Here is a 24,030-nt window from a genome sequence, read left to right on the forward strand (position 1 = left end):
TTATCCAAAGAACATTTCACAGAATCTCTTTTATTCCAAGAGCGTTTCACAGAAACTCTATTATTTTAAAAGCGTTTCACAAAAACTCTTTTATTCCAAGAGCGTTTCACAGAAACTCTTTTATTCCAAGAGCGTTCCACAGAAACTCCATTATTCCAAGAGCGTTTCACAGAAACTCTTTCATTCCAAGAGTATTTCACAGAAACTATTTTATTCCAAGAGTATTTCGCAGAAACTCTTTTATTCCAAGACCGTTTCACAGAAACTCTATTATTCCAAGAGCGTTTCACAGAAACTCTATTATCCAAAGAGCATTTCACAGAATGTCTTTTATTCCAAGAGCGTTTCACAGAAACTCTATTATTCCAAGAGCGTTTCACAGAAACTCTTTTATTCCAAGAGCGTTTCACAGACACTCTTTTATTCCAAGAGCGTTTCACAGAAACTCTTTTATTCCAAGAGCGTTTCACAGACACTCTTTTATTCCAAGAGCGTTTCACAGAAACTCTTTTATTCCAAGAGTGTTTCACAGAAACTCTATTATTCCAAGAGCGTTTCACAGAAACTCTTTTATTCGAAGAGTGTTTCACAGAAACTCTTTTATTCCAAGAGCGTTTCACAGAAACTCTTTTATTCCAAGAGCGTTTCACAGAAACTATTATTCCAAGAGCATTTCATCGACACTTATTTGTCCAAACATAATTTCACCGAAACCTATTTATTCCAAGATAATTTCATCGAAGTGTATTTATTCCAAGATAATTTCACCGAAACCTATTTATTCCAAGATAATTTCATCGAAGTGTATTTATTCCAAGATAATTTCACCGAAACCTATTTATTTCAAGATAATTTCACCGAAACCTATTTATTCCAAGATAATTTCAGTGAAGTGTATTTATTCCAAGATAATTTCACCGAAACCTATTTATTCCAAGATAATTTCATCGAAGTGTATTTATTCCAAGATAATTTCACCGAAACCTATTTATTCCAAGATAATTTCATCGAAGTGTATTTATTCCAAGATAATTTCACCGAATTGTATTTATCCCAAGATAATTTGACTTTAAACTATTCATCCCAAAAGCATTCACCAAAATTGTTTATCCCAAAATTATTTTTTCCAAGAGCATGTCATCGAAACTTATTTGCCCCAACAGAATTTCACTGAAATTTATTTATCCCAGGAGTATTTCATCGAAACTTATTTATCCCAGGAGTATTTCCTCGAAACTTATTTATACCAGGAGTATTTCCTCGAAACTTATTTATCCCAGGAGTATTTCCTCGAAACTTATTTATACCAGAAGTATTTCCTCGAAACTTATGTATCCCAGGAGCACTTTATCGAAACTTATTTGTCCAAACAGAATTTCACTGAAATTTATTTATCCCAGGAGTATTTCCTCGAAACTTATTTATCCCAGGAGTATTTCCTCGAAACTTATTTATACCAGGAGTATTTCCTCGAAACTTATGTATCCCAGGAGCACTTTATCGAAACTTATTTGTCCAAACAGAATTTCACTGAAATTTATTTATCCCAGGAGTATTTCCTCGAAACTTATTTATCCCAGGAGTATTTCCTCGAAACTTATTTATACCAGGAGTATTTCCTCGAAACTTATGTATCCCAGGAGCACTTTATCGAAACTTTATTGTCCAAACAGAATTTCACTGAAATTTGTTTATCTTAAGAAGAGTTTACCCCAAAATATATTTCGCAAATATTACATTTTAATTCATGTTTTGTTTTTCAAAGGGATATTAGGTTTCACCCGAAAACTATACCAAGAATTGCCACAAGCTCATGTCACTACTTCAAACCTTTCCAGACATAATAGGGGTCGAGTTAAAAATTCGTAATCTCCAATACTGTATCTCGAAAACGGATGGATGGATCTTTATGAACCATAAAAATAAATTTTGAGCTAAGTATAACCTATTTTGCTCATTTTTTTTATTAAGAGCTATTTGTCCCTAGTTGGACTCAGGCTTACCTCATACTTTTAGGTAAAAGATTTTTGAGTGTTTCTTTGGACGACACTCGAATTGGTTTTGTTCTTTTACATTTTCGGCTCACATAGAGCTTATCCATAGCTAGGGATTTTAACATTTTACAGCGCGTTCACAAGCTCGTTCTAAGCTACGACAAAATCACGTCACATGTGTGTACAAGACTCAGCTGAGGCTCAATATTATTTTACACGTTTAGTAGACTCAGCTCGCACTCCATATCGTTTTACATATTTTTAGTGTACTCGGCTCAGGCTTACATATGTTTATTAGCCTCCGCTCAGGATCAATATTGTTTAACACATGTTTAGCGGACTCAGCTCGGATCTTCGGTCTCAATATTACTTTACATATTTTTAGGCTCAATATTTAATAAAACACCAGGGAGACTCCGCGTCTCAGTTGCATGATTCTTCACAGATATTTCAAGTACTCTGTCTCAAACTTCTCGTGAGGTCTCAAATTTGAGGCGATCCCGTGCAGCTATGTTTTCGTCAATAGCTTTTCAAGTTCTAATAAAACAAAAAGCGCAATCGCTTTCTTTCAGGTAGCGAAAAACTCCGATCTAGTTTTTCAAGGGTGCAAAATTACGAGCAAGAAGGGGGATAAAAATAAGCTCCATTGTTCATTTTATGGTTTTAGTGACCCTAACTCAATAACTCCCGGACGACTAGAGAGGAATGTGTTCTGAGAACACGAACGCGTTTTCACCATGTTCTCGTACTTGTGCTAAGTGAAAAAACACTTTGCGAATTTTTCAACGGCTACTGGTTTATTTGTTTTCTTATGTCTTCGAGTTTACCACAATGTTGACGGATAATAAATAGCATAGTAAAAGTAAATAGATATTAATGGTTGTTTGTATGAAGATAAGGGAACATAAATTGAACTGCCAATATTATGAACAGAATTCAGAAATATGCTCGAAAAATGAGAAATGTAACTTGGGGAAACTAGAATAAAATAAATTATTTGATTAATCTATAGATATATTAAAACTAATCTAGCCATTTGATTAATAATCAAATTAAAATAGAACCATTAAAAACTTAAGAACTAAATATTTAGTAACCGTAACTCCTGGGCTGAAGCTTACAAGACCTACGAGTTAATGCACGTCTGATTTAAACAAATGAATAACTATAATATATAAGTAACAACGCATCGAGGGGCTAACCAGTAAGAATTTGCCTGTGCACCGATTACGTAATCATTAATGAGTACAGATGATTACGATGAGTACAGAATAATTACGATGAGTACAGAACGATTACGATGAGTACAGAATGATTACGATGCGTACACAGGCAACAAAAACTTTAAAATAATTACAGATGAGTAATTGAGTACGGGAGAATTCCAATGAATACGCGTGATTACAGATGATTACGCGCTATTACAAATGATTACACGTGATTACAGATGAGTACGCGTGATTTCATAATGATTACGGATGATTACAGATGAGTACAAAGATTACAAATGATTACGGGATTACGAATGAGTACAAAAGATTACAGAAGATTACGTAATCATTACAGTTAGGGTGTACACCGATTACGGGAAGTGGTTAGCCCCTCGCAAAGCATTAATTTGATCTATAACAATACAATAAATGGACTAAGCCTACAAGTTTATAAATTTGCTTCTTAGGTGAATCTTTGCGAAACATTTTACTGAAAACTATTCACGAAATGACGTGAAATTGTCCCCCTAGCGGACGTACAAAAAAGAAAGTATATATTCATATGAAGAATATGAAGTGTCATACTTATGAAAACGATAATATAGACTAATGCTACAAAGTAGGTTTTCCTATATTTAATATTAAAACTGAAAGAACACAAACTAAATTCAAAATTATACTTAGAATCAATATCAAGCTTCGGTCCCATTCGGCCGACGGCGATTTTGGGTTCGTCCCATTCAACCGAAAGTAGCCCAAATGAGCGATTTTTAATTAAATATTTTGTAGTCCCATTCGACCGAAATTCCATTCAACCAAACCCAATCTAGGAAGTTCTATACTTCTGCCCCGAGATAGAGCAGGACCAAATGTATTTTTGGTGTGTACTAAGGAGAAACACTAGAAAAGAAAGTTTTAGTAGTAGAAGATTACATGACGCAGAAATACGTGTGTAGACTATACTAATGTAAACATATCTTATAAGTATTGTGGATCTATTTTATAGCAGTATATTTTCAACCCACCATCTAACGGGACCAAGCGGAGAAAATAGCGGTCGCATGAAGACTTGGCCCTCGAATATCTAAAATAAATTGACTCCATAATTAAAAAATATTTGAATTTAATGTTTTTAACTTTTTATCGATATAAAATGTCTAATATCAGTAAACATACTACCAAACATAAATAGTGTTACATTATTAATCAGTTTTAACTTGTCTAGAGGTTTAGTTTTACTTTTAGGTTCGAAAAAATGAGGCGAAAATGCCGCTTTATTTAAATTTGCAAACAATGTATTAGACTAATCATGGAATGAAAACTTTTTTTATTTTTTCGGAAAATTTTCCGCGGAAAGTTTCCGACTTACAACACTATGTTAAAATAAAACCCACGTGTAATAGATCCGAACACAACCATTTCAGTACAAGTAAAGGAATATTTGTAGAATCTTCAAACTGAGTGAAAACGAAAGTTAATTAAGCAAAGCGTGTCCGAAAAAATTAAGTCTCTTTCGCGAAAGTTAAATAATAGAACGTGTAAAAAGACTAAAACGTGGTAAATCTGAAGACGGAAATAATTCAGACTGCTTTGTTGGTGATATATGAAAGGAAATAACCATAAGTCCAAATGCTCCAACACCGCCCTAAAAACTACAGTTCTTCCAAAAGTTATTTTCATTTCGGCGGCTCAGCTAATTAGTCAGGCCTATTCATCGCACCCAAGAAAATTCTCGCCGGAAGATGCTGACATAATGCGATGCCAGATAAAAACCTAATCCTTTACGTAGAACGTTGTTCAGCTGACAGTTTAGTTATAACGCGTGAGCGGGGTTAACGCTGTACTTTCTAAAGGTTGTAGGAGTTTCCGGGGTGAAAGGATTTTAACTTTTTAAGATAGTGGTAAAAGAAAGCTGACTACAAGTTCAATTATACGTTTTAACAAAAGCCGATAAGAAAACTACTTTTTTCACACTTATCGCTACACGAAGTTGTTTTTTTCTCGGTTCTTTCCCGAGATACAATTAAGATTGACAAGTTAAACTTTAAGGGTGAGCGCCTTTTTCTTTTAAGCCTTTGCAGGGTCCAATTTTTTCCTTTGTGGTTGTTTTTCATATCACGTATAACCAGTGTTTCCTTAAATTTAATTTTAAATAAGTCTATTAAGTGTAAAGGCGTCACAAGAATGCTCCGTATAGGTGATATCAAAAATGTATTAATACCTGTTTTAGCAGAGAGGTATGTACCTTCAGGCCTCGTAGGTTTGAGAAACTTTTTAATTATTATTATAACTTATTATATTATCCAGGAATCCATACTTCTACTTGGAATGGTTATCGCGGCGGATTTTCGTCACGATGTGGCTGACGGGTTTTTTGACGTCACTATGTTAACTTAACAAACAACAACGTGAGAGGGGAGCGCGCGCAAAGAGGACTTTTTTATCGTAGGCGGGGTCAAAGCCGTCAGAGTGATCTTACCATACGCGATACGGCAGGATAAGCATTCCAAGTAGAACTATGGATTCCTGATATTACTCATTGGCTAAATTTAAATTCAATACCTAAAGAAATTAAAGGAACTTAAGTGCTAAAGCATAGAAATATACAAAATTATATGAACAAAATAAAAATATGTATAACTAAGCATAAATTATCTGGAGTTTGCAAAACTATAATATTTTTGCTAATGAATTTTTTTGGAAGCTACGTTTCGAAAACAAAATATATTTACTCTAAAATTTTATGAACATGTTTTCATTTTTTTTAAATTACTCTTGAAAACATTTCAACGCTAATTATTATAAACCCGTTTCGGGTACAACGTTCAAACTGCGATTCCGCAAAAACTATGGCTCGCACCGAAATATTACCTACAACCGTTTTTGCAGGAAATAGCGAGGCCCTTATTTTCGTAATTGAGTTTATGGCCGTAAACACAATACAAACGGAGATAGTAGTCAAAACCCATTTTTGTGCGCCTATTTCGCGCCATAACAAATTGTGCTGACAACCAAATGATGGACTTTCAACATTTTATAAATTATAGCTAAATTAAGGTGCCTGCGAAAATTCAGCCTATTAGCAATTTTTCCGAAGTTTGGCCAAAATGTTTACTAATTATTTACTAATTATTATTATTATCAACTTAGCTGATCGAAACTTAGTAAGACTTAGGCTTAGACTTATTTATAAAAAAATATATGCAAATTTAACGAAATATTTTATTTCAAAAACTTTCACCACGCATATAGAATTGCTAACTAACTAATATTTCAAATTGTTTTATGATATGCCACTTTTTTTTACCATTTTTATCGATATGATATTTTTATGATGAATTTTTACGCACTATTTTTCTTTCGATTAATTTTAGTAGTCAGAGCATTTATTTTAGAAGTAAAATGCCGTGACTAGTGCCTTATGTCCAACCTTGACCTTGTAACGAAGATATAATGGGCTTGCAAAATGAACTTACTACACCTCAAATTCGTCATATTGAACGGTTTAAATTCCTTGCTGTTATAAGATTTAGATGATAAAAATTGTTATGATTAATATTTTCTTTTTGGAAATAATATTAATAATATGTAACACGCTGTCAAAATCGTGCTGTGGTAGTTTATGTTATCCCAAATTTCGAAAACATTCTTATTTATAATTCTTAAATTCTAGATAATTTCCATTGGAATTTAACGTATGGTAAATCTTTCGATTGAAACTTCGAGAGAACGTCAGACCGCCCACATTTGAAAAGTTTTCTGTGTGAGAAAAACCCAAGTTAGGCTAGCTTCCTGGTTCAATTTTATTGGGAAAGTTTCAATGCTTAACAAAAGAGCATCTATCGAATGATGCCGTTTCATCAAGATACCGGTGTAACATTCACTTTTTTCAAGGTATTTTCAAATACCTGTAATAAACAACAACTTTGGACGAAAATACGACCTCAGATATTTCCCAGTTGTTTTAAATGTTTTGACGGAATTAAATATGTATAATTTATTAAGCTTCTGTCGTCTTCGTGAATTAATTATAGTTAACAATCTCGAGAAGTTTGAAACGTACAAACATCCAGACTTTGTCTAAGAATTATAAATTTATTATAATTAGCTAAAATTACATTCACAGACGTGTTGGGTAAATAAAGACAAATACTCGGTTGAGAATTTCGAATTCTAATTAAAGTTCCAGAGGGATTATCTTCAGTTGAGGTAAATTATTTAACTTTAAATTGTAATGTCATCATAATTACAAATTATTTTATCATAGAGTGCCTATTTTGAGGGTTTGCGCATTTCGTAATAATCACTCGCATCCACTAATTTTACAAGCGAATACCAAATTCAGTTCGTCGTTATATCGAAACTAATTTTACAACCGAACACAAAATTTATTCGGTCGTTATAGTTATTTAACACCTAAGAAAGTAAGAAAAACTTAATCTTGTTTTGTATCGTTTCGCACCAAGGCTTATTTACAAAATATTTTTCTATATTTATGTTTCCGGATTAACCAAAATTTAAATACGAAAAAAATCGCTATTAACATAAATAAATATTTAGTGTAATATTTATTATTTTTTAAAACAATTTCAATAAACTATATCCCATGGTTTATTTTCTCAAAATAATTACCGTGTGAAAGATAAAGTTTATCACTATTTAAGTGTTTGGTACCACCAGGTTTATTTAACTTTTAGGAGGTTGGATTACGACGCTATACCAGTTATATAAACATCTTGTGTCAGACTTTTCCCCTCCTGAGTGAAGGAGGGGAATTTTATGTTGATTTGTCAATAGCACTCTCTATTATAATAGAGATAATAAATAGAAACTCATGAGAAAAAGTAAACAATGATGGGGTCCCTTTATCATAAAAATCTTTGAATAACATGTATTTACTTTCATAACTTAAAAAATAAACAATAATTTTCGGTAAATATTTATTTTAAATTGTTAGCGCTCTCGTGTTATACCGATAAAAGGGGGAAAGTTGGGGAAGGAAGTCGGACTTATGGGCACCTTCTGGAAGCTTCCGTAATCTAACCTCCAAAAGTTAAATAATCCTGTTTTCATATGCTCCGTTTATGCCATTTTGAAAAGCTATATGACTTTTTCTGGTTAAATAGATGTAATACAACAGACTTTAAAAAAGCAGATGAAAACATCACGAATTAAAGCATAATTAGCTGGGGATTACAACGTGATGAAATGATTAAAATTCTCGCGCTCAAGGTTGAAAGTGAAACGTTCCTGTAAAAAAAAAATACAACAAAACATTTTCACATGAATAACTCTTGATGAAAACGCGTTCACTTTTGATATATCATTATCCGAAGCGAGAGATAAAAAAACGGAAAAAATAAAAAAAGCAATCTAGATAAGTTATATTTTATAGGCTGACCCGTGAACAACCTCGTAACAGCATTAAAGCCCGGTAAAGCCGAACCCACGACGTCGAGTTTTACGAAGCGACCACAGTAAGGTCGATATCCCACAGGAAAAAGTTTTTTTGTTTTCAATATATCGAATGAACGAACACAAAAAATTGAAATTGATTGTGTTTGTTTCCGTTTTGTTCGGTGATACAAAATATATTTGTACTTTCATCTTTTTTTTTTGTAATCGCGATACCGTTGATAGCCAATTTTTTTATCAGGTAAGAATTTGTATTTCTACGCAATGTTGGTTTCCATTATTTGATAATGATTTTATTAGGTTTTAATATTGGTAGATACACCTTGATTTAGGCTATAATTGCCTTTCTACGTCATGGTCGTGGTTTTAATTACAAAATAATTTCATTTAAACTATTTTTATTTCATTGATTTTAAAACATACGCATTCTTTACCCGTCATTGTTTTCGCCTATCAGTAAAATTTTAATTAATTTTAATCCATATTCGTAATTTATTTGCTTTGAATTGCCATTTTAGTTTTCATAAATTAATCGGTTTAAATTAACGATTTCTTTTTACAAAAAAGGTTTCAATCATATTTAATTATTTAAATCAATCAACCCTGATTCGTGTTGTTTAACTTCTCGCGGTTTCTTGTTGTGTTCTAAGATATCGTTGGTACCATACCACACGTTCTAAGTACGGACAATATGGTTAGATTGAACTAAATCCACTTTCATTAAAGTCTACGACCAATAAAATGAAATAAATCGATATTTCCGCCAGATCAATTCCGTTTCTATAATTGAATAAACTGGCCATACAATGGGACAGAAAGGGGCATTATAACGTACAATCATCAAGGAATTATATTAAAATTTGGCCCGGATTAAAAAATAGATAAGATCAACGCTAGAGAATGAGACAGAGAGAGAAATTCATCGTCTAGATCGGGCATCTAAATGAAACTTTCCAATTCCGAAAACAAAGCGGTGCGAGTCCTAGCGGAGGACAAAGCGCCAAGTCCTAGCGAAAACACATTAAACGGAAGAGTTAATTTGGAGGCTGAAGCGGACCCCACTTTAATTAAATCTTTCGATTAAGCCAAGAACCCTCGCTCTAAATACTTCAAAGATATTATACATATCATAAAGTGTCCTCATCTACGCGCCTACGCCTTTAATTTAATAATCTAATTTCTAAATAACCGTTTTGGCGGGATGAATTTATACTAAGCCTAATTTCGTTATGGAATTTCGCCGTTTATAGTTTTAGCTTTTGGCGTTTTCGAATGCATTTTCTTGAGTCCAGTCTATTCACGTCTTTTCATCTTTCGCGACTCTGCGATACTTTAACCTTCGTTTGAAAGATTCGTTGAGTTTGAATGATTTTCTAGCCCGCCTTTATTTGATCAACCCCGTTTTAACGGTTTCTTCAGTTTTACAGAAAAGGCCCGTGGTCTTTTATTTCATTTTTATGAATGTGAAAAGCTAGGATTGCATTTTTTATATTGAAACAGTGTTGAAAGTCTCCGTTTGACTAAAATCCGTCATGCACCATTTTGAGTTTTTATGTCAGTTTCTGGGGTGGCCCTAACACGCGGAATGTAACAACATAGTGTTTTCAGAAAATTTTAGCTATAATAGGGCTACACTTTCACCTAATGTTGCGCCGTGGAACTCTGACTAATCAATAATGTCTAGGTGGTTCTGAGCTACACTGGAAACTACGGTTGATATTTTTACAGATAAAATTATTGTTACAGTATTTTTGGGCCGTGGTACACTCTTCTGATTATTATTATTATTATTATAGAGTGGGGCAAAATGGGTGCTTTCCAATCATTTAAAAATGTTTGTTTTTTGCGTTTTTACCCTACGTAAACTAAGTTTATTAATTATCCGAAAAAGGTAAACAAAGTAGTTAGCTATAAACAAAGTTCAAACAGAAATTAGACCAAAACAAAGTAGTTAGCTATAAACAAAGTTCAAACAGAAATTAGACCAAAACAAAGCAGTGGCTATAATTACATTGAAAAAGAGAACTGAACTATTTACGTTAGTAGGGTGTACTACACCCACATAAAATAAACAAGGAAAACTTCATTTTCTAATAAACTGACTAGCCCTAATGTAAAAAATAGTTTTCACTAGATGTGTCGTTGTAGAGTTTATATTATATAAACATGAATGTAAGTTACACTTATTAACTTAAACTGAAATACATACAGACCATTACATTTACAAGTGCACAGTGAGTCAGAACTGCAATACATATCAGCCCAGCCATTTTGTAACTGCTAAACTTATCAGATCAACCATTTTATAACTGCAAAAGGTTTTAGACCACCCAAAGTGAAAAATACCACCTTATTTAAATTTGCCAAAAGTATAAAATCAGACCCTTTGTTAAATGCAAAACGAGCACAATGATTGTTACAAAAAAAACTAGAAAAAACAATTTTAATATTAAAGGGCTAAATTTATACCGATCAAATGCCTTAAAAAATACACTGTTTTTTCGGCAAAAAATTCTTAATTAGACAATTTAAAAAAATATATTTATTGAAAACTCGTCCTTCAATGATAACCGAAAAATAAAACAGCTTTCGTAAGGTAAATTATATTACCTAGAATTATATTAAACCTCTCCAATTATTTTAATGATATCACGTTTGTCCAAAAACTAACATCTGATTAACCATATACCGTTCTCCCATTGTTAAAGGTCGTAACAAAGGCTTAAACGCAAATAAACAATTTCTTAAAATCTTGTAAGCGTAGCGATCTTTTGCGGTACACTTTCCCCAAAGAACAAAAACCATAATTTATAATTTTCTTAAAATAAAGCGTAAGTGATATAGAGGATTAGTCTGAAAATATTAAATATAAACTCGTCGCGGTATCGCCTTCGCTTCGTAAAAAGCCTATAACTCTCACTGGCAAGCCAGGAAGCTAGAGTAAAAAAAATTGAAAAGAAACCGTTGACTTCTTTGTTTTGGAAGTAGCTTGCTCTAATTATTTTTTATGGTTTTTTTGTGTGTCCTCCCCGAAGTTTCCAATTAGTTACCTATTGTTAATTAGGATTAAAATTATCATAAAAGGGACTACGCGCGAATTTACAGTTGAATTTCATTAACCCTTCCGGGTTTTTTAGAGTTTTTTTCATTATTATTTAATATTTTATTTAGGCGGAACAGTGAAGAAATTAAGTTTATCGAGATTTTTTTTTTAATTGTTTCTAATATTGAGGCAAAAATCCGTGGCCCTTTTGTAGAATTTTTGAAATAAACCAATTTGTATTTTATATTACAAAAGTTCACTTTCGGTACCAATTTTGCTATTATTAGGGTATAGTCTTTGTTTACGCGATTCAGTTATAAAGAAAATTAAAATAAAACCTAAATGAACACGGTTGAAAACCCGAAAGCCTTCTCAAGAATGCGCAATAATCTTTTCATGTTAGTCGCTATAGAAATCACGGGATAATCATTAATTATTTCTAGTTGGTAACGATTATTCATACTTTTACGCTAGCCCATTTTTTGAAAAACAACCAAGGCTTAGATCCAAATATTTCAATTATATTATTTTCATACTAATTTTTTGTATTGAACAAAACTATATGAAAATATTAATATTACAAGCTTTTGTTGATAGAAATTGACATATTTTGTAGTAGTAGAGGTATTTTGCCAAGAAAACGAATTATTTGTTATGCCGGTTAACGTGCGAAATATCGCGAAGCCAACTTTGATCACGCGCCACGCTCGGTTTCTATATTGGCTTCAATGTAAAAGCTATTAAAAAAATAATAATCCGCTAGGGGCGCTCACGTCATACACATCTTTTGCTCATAGGTTAACACAGAAAAGTCAACGAAAGAGATGGCCGCTGTAGCGCGAGAGATCAAAGTTGGCCGTGGTTTAACGAAATCGAGTGGAAAACTGAAATGGCCAAAATTTTAGGCTTCAGTCTTCGATCATTCGCAAAAGAAGAAAACAAATTTTACCCTTACAGCAATTATTTGCAATACTTTGTCAAAATAGCAATGCATTTTTAAATTATAACATAAACTTGATCTTAAAAACACTCACTTCGTACGTCTTTCGATATAATATTTTTGTAATTTCAGATTTAAATGCGTTTTGTGTGTGTTTATCAACCGACATTTTCCGAGTATTAAATGAGTGGATTATGGATTTATTAATCCTTCTACTAATTTATTATTGGTGAAGAAATGAAGTAATTTTTTTTATCAATGGATATGCCTACAAATATCTTACTTCGGTTGTTATGGTACTTATTTTACAACGTAAAAAGTCGTGATGAACAACTGCGGCAAAGTGTCGCTAAAATACTCCCGACTACAAATGGATAAAACCATATCGAGCGTTAGAATCCACACAAAAGACTAGTAAATTCGCCGAAATTGAATCTACAATTTATATCTGATAAGTAAAGCGTATAATGCTAGTGAACCCATATATTACAATAGAAAAAAAGCCATATAGTATTTCATTTCCATACAGAAGGTCACTCACTCTGAGATACACGCAGGCTATGAAGTTCACTTTCAACGCGGCTGCCGTATATCTTTAAATGGAAATTAGCAGACGATCTACGCGGCCAACCAAATGTTTACTTAGAAAAAAATAAGCAAAGAACATTTGGATCATCATTTGATAAGCTGTTAGGGTGGATATTTCGGTTCCGCTATAGTTAGAAGATATATAGCACTATCTCCAGCAAAGTTGAAAGTTCTCTTAGGGATATTAGATGCTATTCTTTCCTTATGCCCCCCCCCCCCGTGCCTCACCGCCAAGTCCGAATTCAATGATATCGGGATAGGGCGAGACAGAGGACCAGCATCTTGCGTTTGGATCCGCAAGACCGCCAAAAGAGAAAAGGTAACCGCGCGCGCCAAGAAGGGTCAGTTACCTTAACCCTCGGCGAAGGCCCTCGTGATCTTTGTTATTACCGAGCAGTTTTCTCCCCGTAATTGCTCGGTTATTTACGTACCCTGTATTTCTGTAAAGGCCGGTCCCTATTATGTTGTATTGCGGGTTCTTTCCATGCTAATGCGAAAATAAATTCACCTCGAATAGGGGATTATATTTCAACGGATTTTTTTTTACATATTTAAAATTTAAAAAAAAAAGTGTTTTTCGCGCAATAACCTTTTGGGATCAGACCCCTAATACCGTAAATTTGAATTATTTAATTATACGTAATATAATCACTCATATGTATCTTTAAAACGGTTTTCGAAAGTACAAATTGTAAAGTTTTGCTGTCGAATGTACTTATCTTATGGCTATTAATAAAGTTGACACCGAAAATGTTCAATTTTAACTTTCGAAACCGTTTAAAAACGGTTCCAAAGTGTCTAGTGTGAACACGGCTAATTAGTAATGGAAATCAACATATTTTGTAGCAGTAGAGGTATTTTCCTAAGAAAAACGATTAATTTGTTATGCCGGTATATGACAGCTAGGAGCAACAAACACAAGGAGATCGCAGCTAGTCTTTAACCACGCTAAGGCAGTTGTGTACTAATTTCATTGGACGAACCTTTACGCTGAACGTTTTACGGGCGGGGGGGAAGACAATTTCCGAATTTTCCCCTTCCGACGGCAGGAGACGCTAAAGCGTCTGGCCAATGAAAAATGTACACAAGAAAATTCTTGACTTTTGACGGGTTGCGTTCTCCTTGTGTGGGGTGTTGTGTTTGTTGCTCCTAGATGACAGCTAGGAGCAACAAACACAACACCTAGATGACAGTAAATTAAACACTATTGAAAATGTAACAAAATTTCGTGATCGCGAGGCACGAGCTAAATTACAAATAGTCAAAGCCAGAAACGTGCGAGGAATTCTGCGCGTTTTCAATATTCGCTTCACTAACTTGCGTTTCCCATCCATTAAAGAACAAACCACTATGGCTTATTTATGAGAAATACTGAAGCCAAGTAAGCTAGCTAATAAACCTTCAATCGCTCTTCCGATTGGCGAGATCGGGAGTTCGGCATTGATCTTGCGGATGCTTCGTGATTCGCCTCCAATTGATCTTACGGTTGCCGAGATGGATGACAACGTAGAATGACTGTGCTCTAGTAGTGTGCCTAGAAATCACTACGCGTCATTTTGTTAGTACATTCAAGAACACAAGTGGCATTACAAAAATAAAATGTTCAACGGACCAACCGACCAACACAGGAAAACAGATGCACTTAACGTAATACCGTATTACAACGAATTGAATGTAATTTATGGTTCGCGCAGGTCTTCGGTAGGTCTAGCTCAAGGGGGTCTCGATCAAGAAGATGTTTGAAAAAATTTCTGTACGAGTTAAAATTGATGACCTCACCCAGATGAGCCTCCGTTGATTTTCAATACGATCTCATCTGGCTGACGTCACGATTTTACCTAGCAACGCAAAAGCCGTAATATTTTGATAAAAAAACATGCGATCGAGGCAACCTTATAGTTCCCTTTTTTACGAACCTTGGGTCTAGCTATGGTCAAGTTTGTATTTAAAATTAAACGTTACTATGCCTACGATGAAAACTAATGAATTTCAATCTGATAATTCAATAATATACCTCTTACGTGAGAAGTATTCATCAAAATGAAACAATGAGGCCATTTTCAATGAGAGGGAGTGTATTTGGTCTGACACATGTTCTTAGTGATGATCAGCGGGAGGCTGCGGAGACACATGATTCACTTGTAAGAGATATATTAAATATTTCGGGTAAAAGTTATAAAATCATAAGCGCATTCTAAGTGGAATAAAACCACACCGTAGACCAGCAAATAAGGGACGCTGATTTAGCTTAGAGCAACGCCTGATACCAGCGTTGTAGCGGTGGTCTACTCAACTGAAACTATATGATAAATCTGCAAAACATTAAATTTGATAGTCCTTTTACAAAGTTCCTTAAATTTAATATGTTAATCTAGCTTATATATCACTAGGGTTATAGAGAAAGGTTATAAATGTACATCTCAAGTTCAATTTGTAAAACTAGAGATTTTTCTAACATGGTATTATATCTAAACTAGAAATTCTTCCCAAAGTATTTTATATCTATACTAGATATTTTTTCAACAGGATCTTAGCTCTAAACTAGATTCCCCCCCAACAGGATATTAGCTCTAAACTAGATTTTTTTTCTAACCTAAAGATTTTTCCAACATTTGTCCTACAGGATCTTAGCTCTAACCTAAAGATTTTTCCAACATTTTTCCTACAGGATCTTAGCTCTAACCTACAGATTTTTCCAACATTTGTCCTACAGGATCTTAGCTCTAACCTACAGATTTTACCAACATTTTTCCTACAGGATCTTAGCTCTAATCCATAATTTCTTTCATAACTGGATGTTAGCTCCGCATATAGGTATCAAGTGACACATGAGTCTGACGCAAGAGATAGCGTTTGTAACGCGTTGGCATTTAGATTTTAGAAAAGCCGGCTTAACATTACGTGCTAGTGAAATCATATGCAAGATAATAACCTTAATTTTGACACGTGTAGCCTTGTCCTTGCATTTTTTCGTTATAATTTTGTAGAACATTTCTGTCAAACTGGGTTTATAATGGTTTATTAAATTATCATACATAAGCAGTGAAAGTCCATTGACAAATAGAAGGATTAGTTAAGCCATAATTAGACAATTTAGTAGTCTACTATAGTGTTTGTGGTTTACTATTTTCTTATTGGTCAAATCCACTGACAAATAGAAGAATTAGGTAATCCATAAGCATACATTTTAGTAGTTTTTGTTTTACAATTTTCTTATTGGTCAAATTTAAATTCAGAAACGCCGATACAATACTCGTAAGTAATATATCTTTTTATAAAGTAACTTGGCCTTCTTGTTTAAATGTTGCTTTTACGTCACAGTCTCTTACTTTTACAAGTCTTCGAGCGCGCGCTACAGTCGCCAGAGGAGAATAGCTTTGGCTAGCGCGCGTGCAAATCGCTCGTGCGAAGAATACACTAATAAAGCTGTGTCTTGTGACGTAGGAGCAAATCTTTTAACAAGTTGGGAAAGACCATTTTTTATTTTATAAAATCAACTATTGTTGTAAGTATCTCTGTAGACGAAGCGAGTAGCTTTAATAATTAATTTATTGTTTCGATTCAATAATTTATCTTTATTTTACTGATGTAAGGACAGATTTACCCAAGTGTTCCAGTAATTCCGCAAATTTGGTATCTAGAGTTTGGAGTTATTTTGATCGTGAAACTGATAGCGTTTTTTGCGATATAGGCGATTGTACGAAATTTTTACCTTGAACCCTGGACGTGGAGACTTCATTTTGGAGATTAGAGTAGAGAACCTTTGACTTATCAGCACATTTTAACAATTTTAAGAGTTTGAAATGTTTGACCTTTGGCCCGGTGAAAAACAATATTTGTTTTCGGAAGCTACGAGGTATGCCTTTGTCACGTTACGGAAGGGGAGGAGCTACCTGAAATTCGACCCAAATTGTTCCAACGATTATGTGGACCTTTAATCCGAAACTGTTGAAAATAATATTTCATTTTCACATTTTTGACAGTTTTGTCTCAAAAAATGTAATTTGAAAGTTTTGTATCAAAAACTGTATATTTCAAAGTTTAACTCAAAAAATGTATATTTGAAAGTTTTATTTCAAAAAATGTATGTTTGAAAGTTTTATCTCCAAAAATGTATGTTTGAAAGTTTTGTCTCAAAAAATGTATATTTAAAAAATTTGTCTCAAAAAAATGAATGAAGTGGAGTAGTGGCTACCGAAACAACTAATTTTTAAGAAACTAAAAATAATAACCACAACAATTGATGGATTTTGACAACTTATGACCAATAATAAATTTACCAATTAAATATGATTTTTGACGGGTCAAAAGTTAAATATTTTAAACCATTAAAAATTATTATTAAATTGAGGTTATTAAAAAATATATGAGTCATTTTACGTCAAATCGACAACTAATGCAGCCATACGTCAACAGATTCAAAAAGATTTTGAAATTTGATATTTTTCCAAAGTGTGTGGTATTTTAAATTTCAACAATATCATTAACTGATAATCGAAATAACTTATTTTATAACCTTTTTGAATATGTTCAAAAATACAATATTTCAGATATTAATTGTTTTTAAATTTTTAAAAATATTAAAATTTATCTACAGCACATTTCCATGAAATTTTAAAAAAATTAGACATGTAATGTTGTACATCGATTTAAAGCTCAGATTAAAAGCAATTCAGCAATATTTTAACATCGGGAATCAAACTTAGCACTTTGGATGATATACGCCCTCAAATAAACACATCACGGAAACAATTCCAAGAGAATGGTTTTATAAGCAGAATTTTTTTAATTGAAGTCATGTGCTACCCTAAGTGGGAAATTGTGACTAGAATCGACTTAATAGGTGGTTTTTTTTCGCCTGTCCGAGGACAAAAAGTGTAAACTTTTTACCCTAAAACGTTTTATTCGCCTGTTCTCGGGGTAAGATTTACCCTGTCCCGAATTTTGTTCGCTTGTTCCAGAGCTCAAACGTTACACTTTTTACTCCTCCTAGAAAGGAGGTGTAGAGGGAGTAATCTAGCTTATATAGAAAATTCGTCTGCTTAAATTTCGTTTCACGAAAACATAACGGGTTTTGAACATCTTCACATGTGGAAAGCTTTTAATAACGAATATCCAATTGTTAAATGCTATTTAATGACTTTAAAAGTTGCTTGATGACTTAGACCTAAGGTGGTGTCTTGGGTATAAGCCTAGCTGATTATTATTATTATTAAGGAAATAAGAAAAATGAGTCCTATATTGATGATCTCCCCACCGGTCGCCATTTTAAAAACAAAACAAATATATAACCTTTAACCTCTAACTACTCCCTTCTTACTCCAACTCGTTTTTTTTCGTCAAGATAGAATTGGAGTAAAATGACGTCATAGGGCTACACTTTTGAACCTGCTCAAAAAACCCAGAACGGGCGAAAAAAAACCACCTATTATAGTTCGTTTTATTCGAAGAAATGTTTAGGGGCACGAAAATAAATTAATTGGTGACTGAAAAGGCTCTAGTTTCACAAACGCTTACGGCATTTCGTTAAAAAATATATATCTGAATATAATTTTGTTCGACATCATATCTTCTTTACCTACAAAATAAAATATACTAGCTCGCGTCTCTACGTCAAATCAATTAAAGGGCCACGCAAGTGGCTATGCAGGGGTAAATTATTTTATAAAAAGTACGACTGTGCATGCGCTATCCGCCATAGCCTTTCCCTCTGTAAAAAAAGCAGAACCATAGTTGCCGAATTTATTTTGTATAAATGTGCCTCTCGCGGTTCTTATGCGATAGCAAAATCCATACATTCCGAGGAAAGTGAAGTTTTCGAGGTTACCAACAAATCGAATCCTTTATACAAATGTTATAAAACAAAGATAGATATTCTGTCGGGGTATAATGATTTGGAAATTGTTGAGGGCCAAGTGTGATGCTAGCGGCATAGATATACCGCGTCCCAGGCCTAATGTTTCAACCTCCGTAATTGAAAATATTCAATTGGCCAATAATATTCTCCAAAACATTTTTAAATCGAAAATATCAACGTCAAACTCTCGGGAACTAACTTAGTTCTATTCTCCATAATAAATAAATTGAGCTAAGCCTAAAATCCTCGGTTCATTGGTGTTGAGCAAAAGAAAATTGAAAAATTCGTGAAATGGAACCACGTGGCTATACCAAGGAGAATACGATTTCCGCGCGGTATAAAATCCTCTTTGGAAAACCACCTAACGACTTGTAGAAGAAAACATAGTTCCGAATCAAGCGCCCCCCCCCCCCTACATGGCCACTTGGGTTGCCCTTTAAGGGATACACTGGCGGTCACAATAGGATCTAGGTCAAATTTTTTAAATCGTCTATACCACTGAATGCATTGTTCATAACATCGGAAATTTGGTTTCTGCGGTTGAAATAACCTTAGAAAGAAATTTTGGATAGCTCGTAACGTGAATAAACAGTCGTGTAATTTCCCGAAAACGGAAAGTTTACATGAAAAGCGATTTTTTTTTTCGGGATTGCAACGTGTGGGACAATTCAGTCCGCTCGTCCACCTGCTTAATCAGGGCGATATATTGCAACGGCCACGCCAACGGGGGGATACGTAGGGACCGGTGTGGGGACACCCGTGGCGGAAGTGTTCCAACCACCCGTTGGTGGATTGGTGGTCGTCCTCACACGGCCATCCACAAACACTGCCTCCGAGACGCTTGGGATTACAGGAGTACGCCATGGCGATTTAATTTAAAGTAGATTTAGCCTTAAATGGTACCACAATGAGTAGGTAGTGCTTATTTTTTTTTGCGCCACTCTCAAGAAAATAAGTAGTAGAATATTTACCCCATGTGCCGTTACTTATGATGTCGAACGGATGGAAGACTATTATTATTTCAACTACCACTAATTAAAATCAACAATTTGCGTCATATTTAAGTGGATGAAAACTTGCTAAATACATTTCCGCCACCGTCAGCGCCAAAAAAACTATATTTCCGCAGCCATCAGGGCAAATAAACAACATTAACATCAGCGCTAAAAAATTACATTTCCGCCGACGTATCCACTAAACTATAATTACACCATCATCTGCGCTAACAATTTCAACTTCCGCCACAAGCGCTAAAAAACTACATATCCGCCTCCATCAATGCTGAAAAAAATTTCCGCCAACATGTGAACTAAATGAGTTACATTTCCGCTCCCACCTGTGCTAAAACATTCTGCCATCTGCGTTAAAAAAACATACATTTCCGCCAACCTGCTAAACTACATTTCTGCTTCCACCATTGCTAAAACAAATTTCCGTCACCATCTGCGATAAAAAATTACGTTTCAGACCAACTACATTTCTGCTTACACCAGTGCTAAAAACCTTTCCGAACTAAAAAAACGTCACCGCCAACAGAACAAAACAAATCTAAGTCCAAGAAGATAAATATTTATACAATGATAGATAGTCAATATTCAAGAGGGTATAGCAACGAACAAATTTCACGCAGACCATCTGCAACGAGTGTATGGAAGGGTCCGCCTCTAGAAATAAATTTGCATTGAAAAAATAGCAAACAACAATCATTTATGAATATATTTCCATAAAATCAATTTTATTACACGAGAGGAGAAGGGTTCAATTCTTAAAAGAATTTTATATCTTGTAAATATTTGACTTTTTTGAAAAGTAAGACTAAATCATTTTAAGTCATTGACTCGCACGTTCCATATAATTCCATTGTCCATATGTTAACTTTCCGTACTGGCAAACATCATTGGCAAAAATAAATAAGTATTTTTTTGCGACTCAAACTAGTCCTGAAAACGCCAATCAAAATAATATTTATCTGTACAAAATAATTATATACAAAAATGAGACGGATTTCTTTATGGAACATTACTTTGCTATACACAAGAAATAACTAAGCCATCCCGAAATAATTATAATCTCAATTAAACTTGTTCGAGTGGTCGTGCATACTGACCCCAAACAATCGTCAAAAAAAGTCCAGAGAGCCCTAACAGCGCAATTGTGGAGGACGCGTTGAAATATTCTTTATACTGAAAATACAGCATCCATACAATGCCAAGCAAGACCCCCAATAAAGGCCAGAAAAACTGTCCCAAATCAAGTTCCGAATCCGATTGGCTTTCTGTCAAGGGCGTATTTAGATTGGGATTGGATATCTGCACGTGCACCACGCACCCGTCACTTATATTATACCCGCCAAATGTCTGTTGATCTTGTAAAACCTGCCCGTTGTATATCAAACGTACAATTTTACCACTAGCAACATCCGCAGCAAAATATTCCCTAAAAAATATGAATCTTTAAGCATGCAAATAAAATTATTTCAAAAATTAATATATATAATAGTTCGAACCTTTTGAACACTCTAATCAGCTGATCAGCCTTCCCTCGTACTAATCGTTCAGTATCATCTAGAGATTTCAACCTGATATTGAAGTAACCCTGCGCAGCTTCAGCCGAGTTAACCCTGTTAGTCACATCACTGTCACCTCTAACATTGTGCATGTGACCATTTGCAACTGGACTAGATGTATCGCGCTTAATATTAGGCTCTTCTTTAGTGACTGGAGCCTTATTTTTACTGGAAGAGGGCTCGCTATCGTTAGTCGCACTCTTACTGGGCTGTTTGTTAAAGAACTCTAATCGTTTTAGTCGTAGAGCCTCAGGGTCATCAGCACTCGGTTCATCAGAGTCTGTCAAAGGTTTTTCCGTTTGTGCATCGCTCTTATTGTTTTCTATATTTTCATTTGTGCTTTGCGGAGGTTCAGGCGTTACAGAGCTATTTGATTCAACATCTTCGTTTAACTCCTGTATAGTTTCACGTCCTACATTAAAATCTCTTTGCGTTGCTGTTGTGGGTCTACTTTCATTAGAAGTAACATCATCGTCCCTTAATTCCTATACAAATGAATGGACATCAAGTTATCAGACTACTTTAATATTATTATTTACGTTTTTAAGTTGGTTCTTACAGATTCAGGTCTGCTAGTATTATCATGAATTTGATTTAAGGGTGCGAAGCTACGGAAGAAGTCTGTACCCCATATAAATAAGATGATAATAAGTAGAATACCAAGAACGAAACTAAGTAACACTTCATCTCCAACGCCTTCAACTAAAGCCATCTGAAACATATCAGTAAATGTTACTTCATGTAAACGTGATGTACATCGATCACATACATAAATGTGAAAGGCTTAAATTCAAACTTTACAAGCACCAATATAAATGCATCATAATATAAAACTAAGAAATATTACATTCGGTCAAGCTTCACTACTTTAATGACAAATCTTACCTTTAATTTTAAAATAATAAATTAACTTAATTTCCGGGTAATATTTATTGCGACATAAATTACATACATTTATACTCTAGGGTACGTTTCGTCTGCTTCAAACAAGTTTTTTTTATATGGACACAGTGCAGCCATCTAGAGGCGAAAAAGGAAAGCACTAGTGAGATATATTTTGTTTCTCAGTATGCTATCGCCATCTGAAATTAGAAACGAGTAATTTCGAAAGTTTTCGATTTTAAAGGTGCCAAATTTCATTTAATTATCTAATATGGCCGGGAGTAGTGGCTCACTCCTGTAATCCCAGGCGTCCGGAAGGCAGAGTTTGTGGAAGGCCGTGTGAGGACGACCACTAATCCCCCAACGGGTGGTTGTCATACTTCCGCCACGGGTGTCCCAACCCTATCCCCAAGTATCCCCCCGTTGGCGTGGCCGTAACTCATATCTCGCACCTGATTAATCAAATGGACGAGCGGATTGTATTGTCCCACCCGTCACAATGGCTCATAACGAGCTTCTAAAAAAAAATAAAAAATTATCTAATATCAAAAGTTAAAAATATTTACTTTTTGGGGGAAGTATTCGTTATTCGTACATTTAACTTTATAAATTCTGACACTGGCATTTTAATATAATTTTGGCATCATTTGCTTATATTTTATTTAAGACTCGTTTCGGTATCGAATTCATCTTTATTAAATACCGTTACGTGTAAAATCGTTTTTATTTCAAATTGTAATGGCTAAAGAAATAACTTCAAGAGAACGAAATTAAATTAAATGAGACCTCAAACGGTTTTAAAATTCACAATTTATTTATTTAAAAAATCCAACGTTTCGGAGGAACTCTTCCTCCTTCTTAAGGGATTTTTACAAGTCTAAATAAATAAATTGTGAATTTTAAAACCGTTTAAAGTCTCTTTTAATTTAGTTTTTTTCACAATATGCTTCTCTTCACTTCCATTCAAGAAAACGGACTAACCATTCCCGTAGTAATGCTCATTGTTGACCTAGAAAGCTTACATACACCTGTCCACCACAATATAGTAGTATCACCTCGTAGCTTTGGCCATGGCCGCCATTTTAGGCGCGTATTTTTCTCTATAGGAAAAAGCATGGGTGACGTTGCGTGATGTAGCACTGACACTACTCTAATAGAGAAATTCCCTTTTATCGACGGATATACGATACGCAATAGTTTTTTTTATGTTTTTCTCTTTTTTTAAACGTGCACGTCTGCAAGGACCGCAAGTCATAGCCTGTCCAAAGGAAGTTACTAGGAAAACGTGTAGTTAAGGGGTTTATTGCAAATATTTGCCCATTAAAATCTCACCCAATAGGCGCTTCGATCAAATCGTGAACGACTGCCGCGTCACCCATCCCCTACGAGCAGCATGCCTGCAAGGAGCCTTGATGCCAGAGAGAAAAGATCTCAGCTTCTAGTAAAAGTTTAAAGTACTCACTAAGCCTATTCCTACAAGCTGAAGTTTATTGTAAACCCCTTTCAACTAGACTAGACGTTTTATGTGTAACAT

General features: G+C 34.4%; 1 protein-coding gene across 4 annotated transcripts; it reads right to left on the reverse strand.

Moving 5' to 3' along the window:
- Positions 1 to 20,646: 20,646 nt before the first annotated feature.
- On the reverse strand, positions 20,647 to 22,643 carry LOC149921862 (uncharacterized). 4 transcript variants are annotated; one of them, XM_090162774.1, is made up of 4 exons: positions 22,567 to 22,643; positions 22,174 to 22,326; positions 21,555 to 22,099; positions 20,648 to 21,484 (listed from the first exon to the last, which is right to left on the reverse strand). In XM_090162774.1, the coding sequence occupies exons 2-4, from the start codon at positions 22,324 to 22,326 to the stop codon at positions 21,124 to 21,126; spliced, it is 1,059 nt and encodes a 352-aa protein (XP_090018900.1). In that variant the 5' UTR covers positions 22,567 to 22,643; the 3' UTR covers positions 20,648 to 21,123. The 4 variants fall into 4 exon arrangements, with proteins under 4 accessions (XP_090018898.1, XP_090018900.1, XP_090018899.1 ...); XM_090162773.1 differs by having other exon boundaries at positions 22,500 to 22,610; XM_090162775.1 differs by lacking the exon at positions 22,567 to 22,643 and adding an exon at positions 22,384 to 22,488.
- Positions 22,644 to 24,030: the final 1,387 nt, after the last annotated feature.

The sequence above is a fragment of the Leiobunum rupestre genome, chromosome 11 (assembly GCF_980474605.1).
Source record: "Leiobunum rupestre chromosome 11, qqLeiRupe1.1.hap1, whole genome shotgun sequence".
NCBI classification, from domain to species: domain Eukaryota; kingdom Metazoa; phylum Arthropoda; class Arachnida; order Opiliones; family Sclerosomatidae; genus Leiobunum; species Leiobunum rupestre.

Bases quoted from the DNA above. Each gene is read 5' to 3' on its own strand.
- LOC149921862 (XM_090162772.1), bottom strand. From the start codon at position 22,335: ATGTTTCAGATGGCTTTAGTTGAAGGCGTTGGAGATGAAGTGTTACTT. The intron at 22,100-22,173 runs GTAAGAACCAAC...TCATTTGTATAG, and splicing joins ATACTAGCAGACCTGAATCT to GAATTAAGGGACGATGATGT. The intron at 21,485-21,554 runs GTTCGAACTATT...CATATTTTTTAG, and splicing joins CTGATTAGAGTGTTCAAAAG to GGAATATTTTGCTGCGGATG.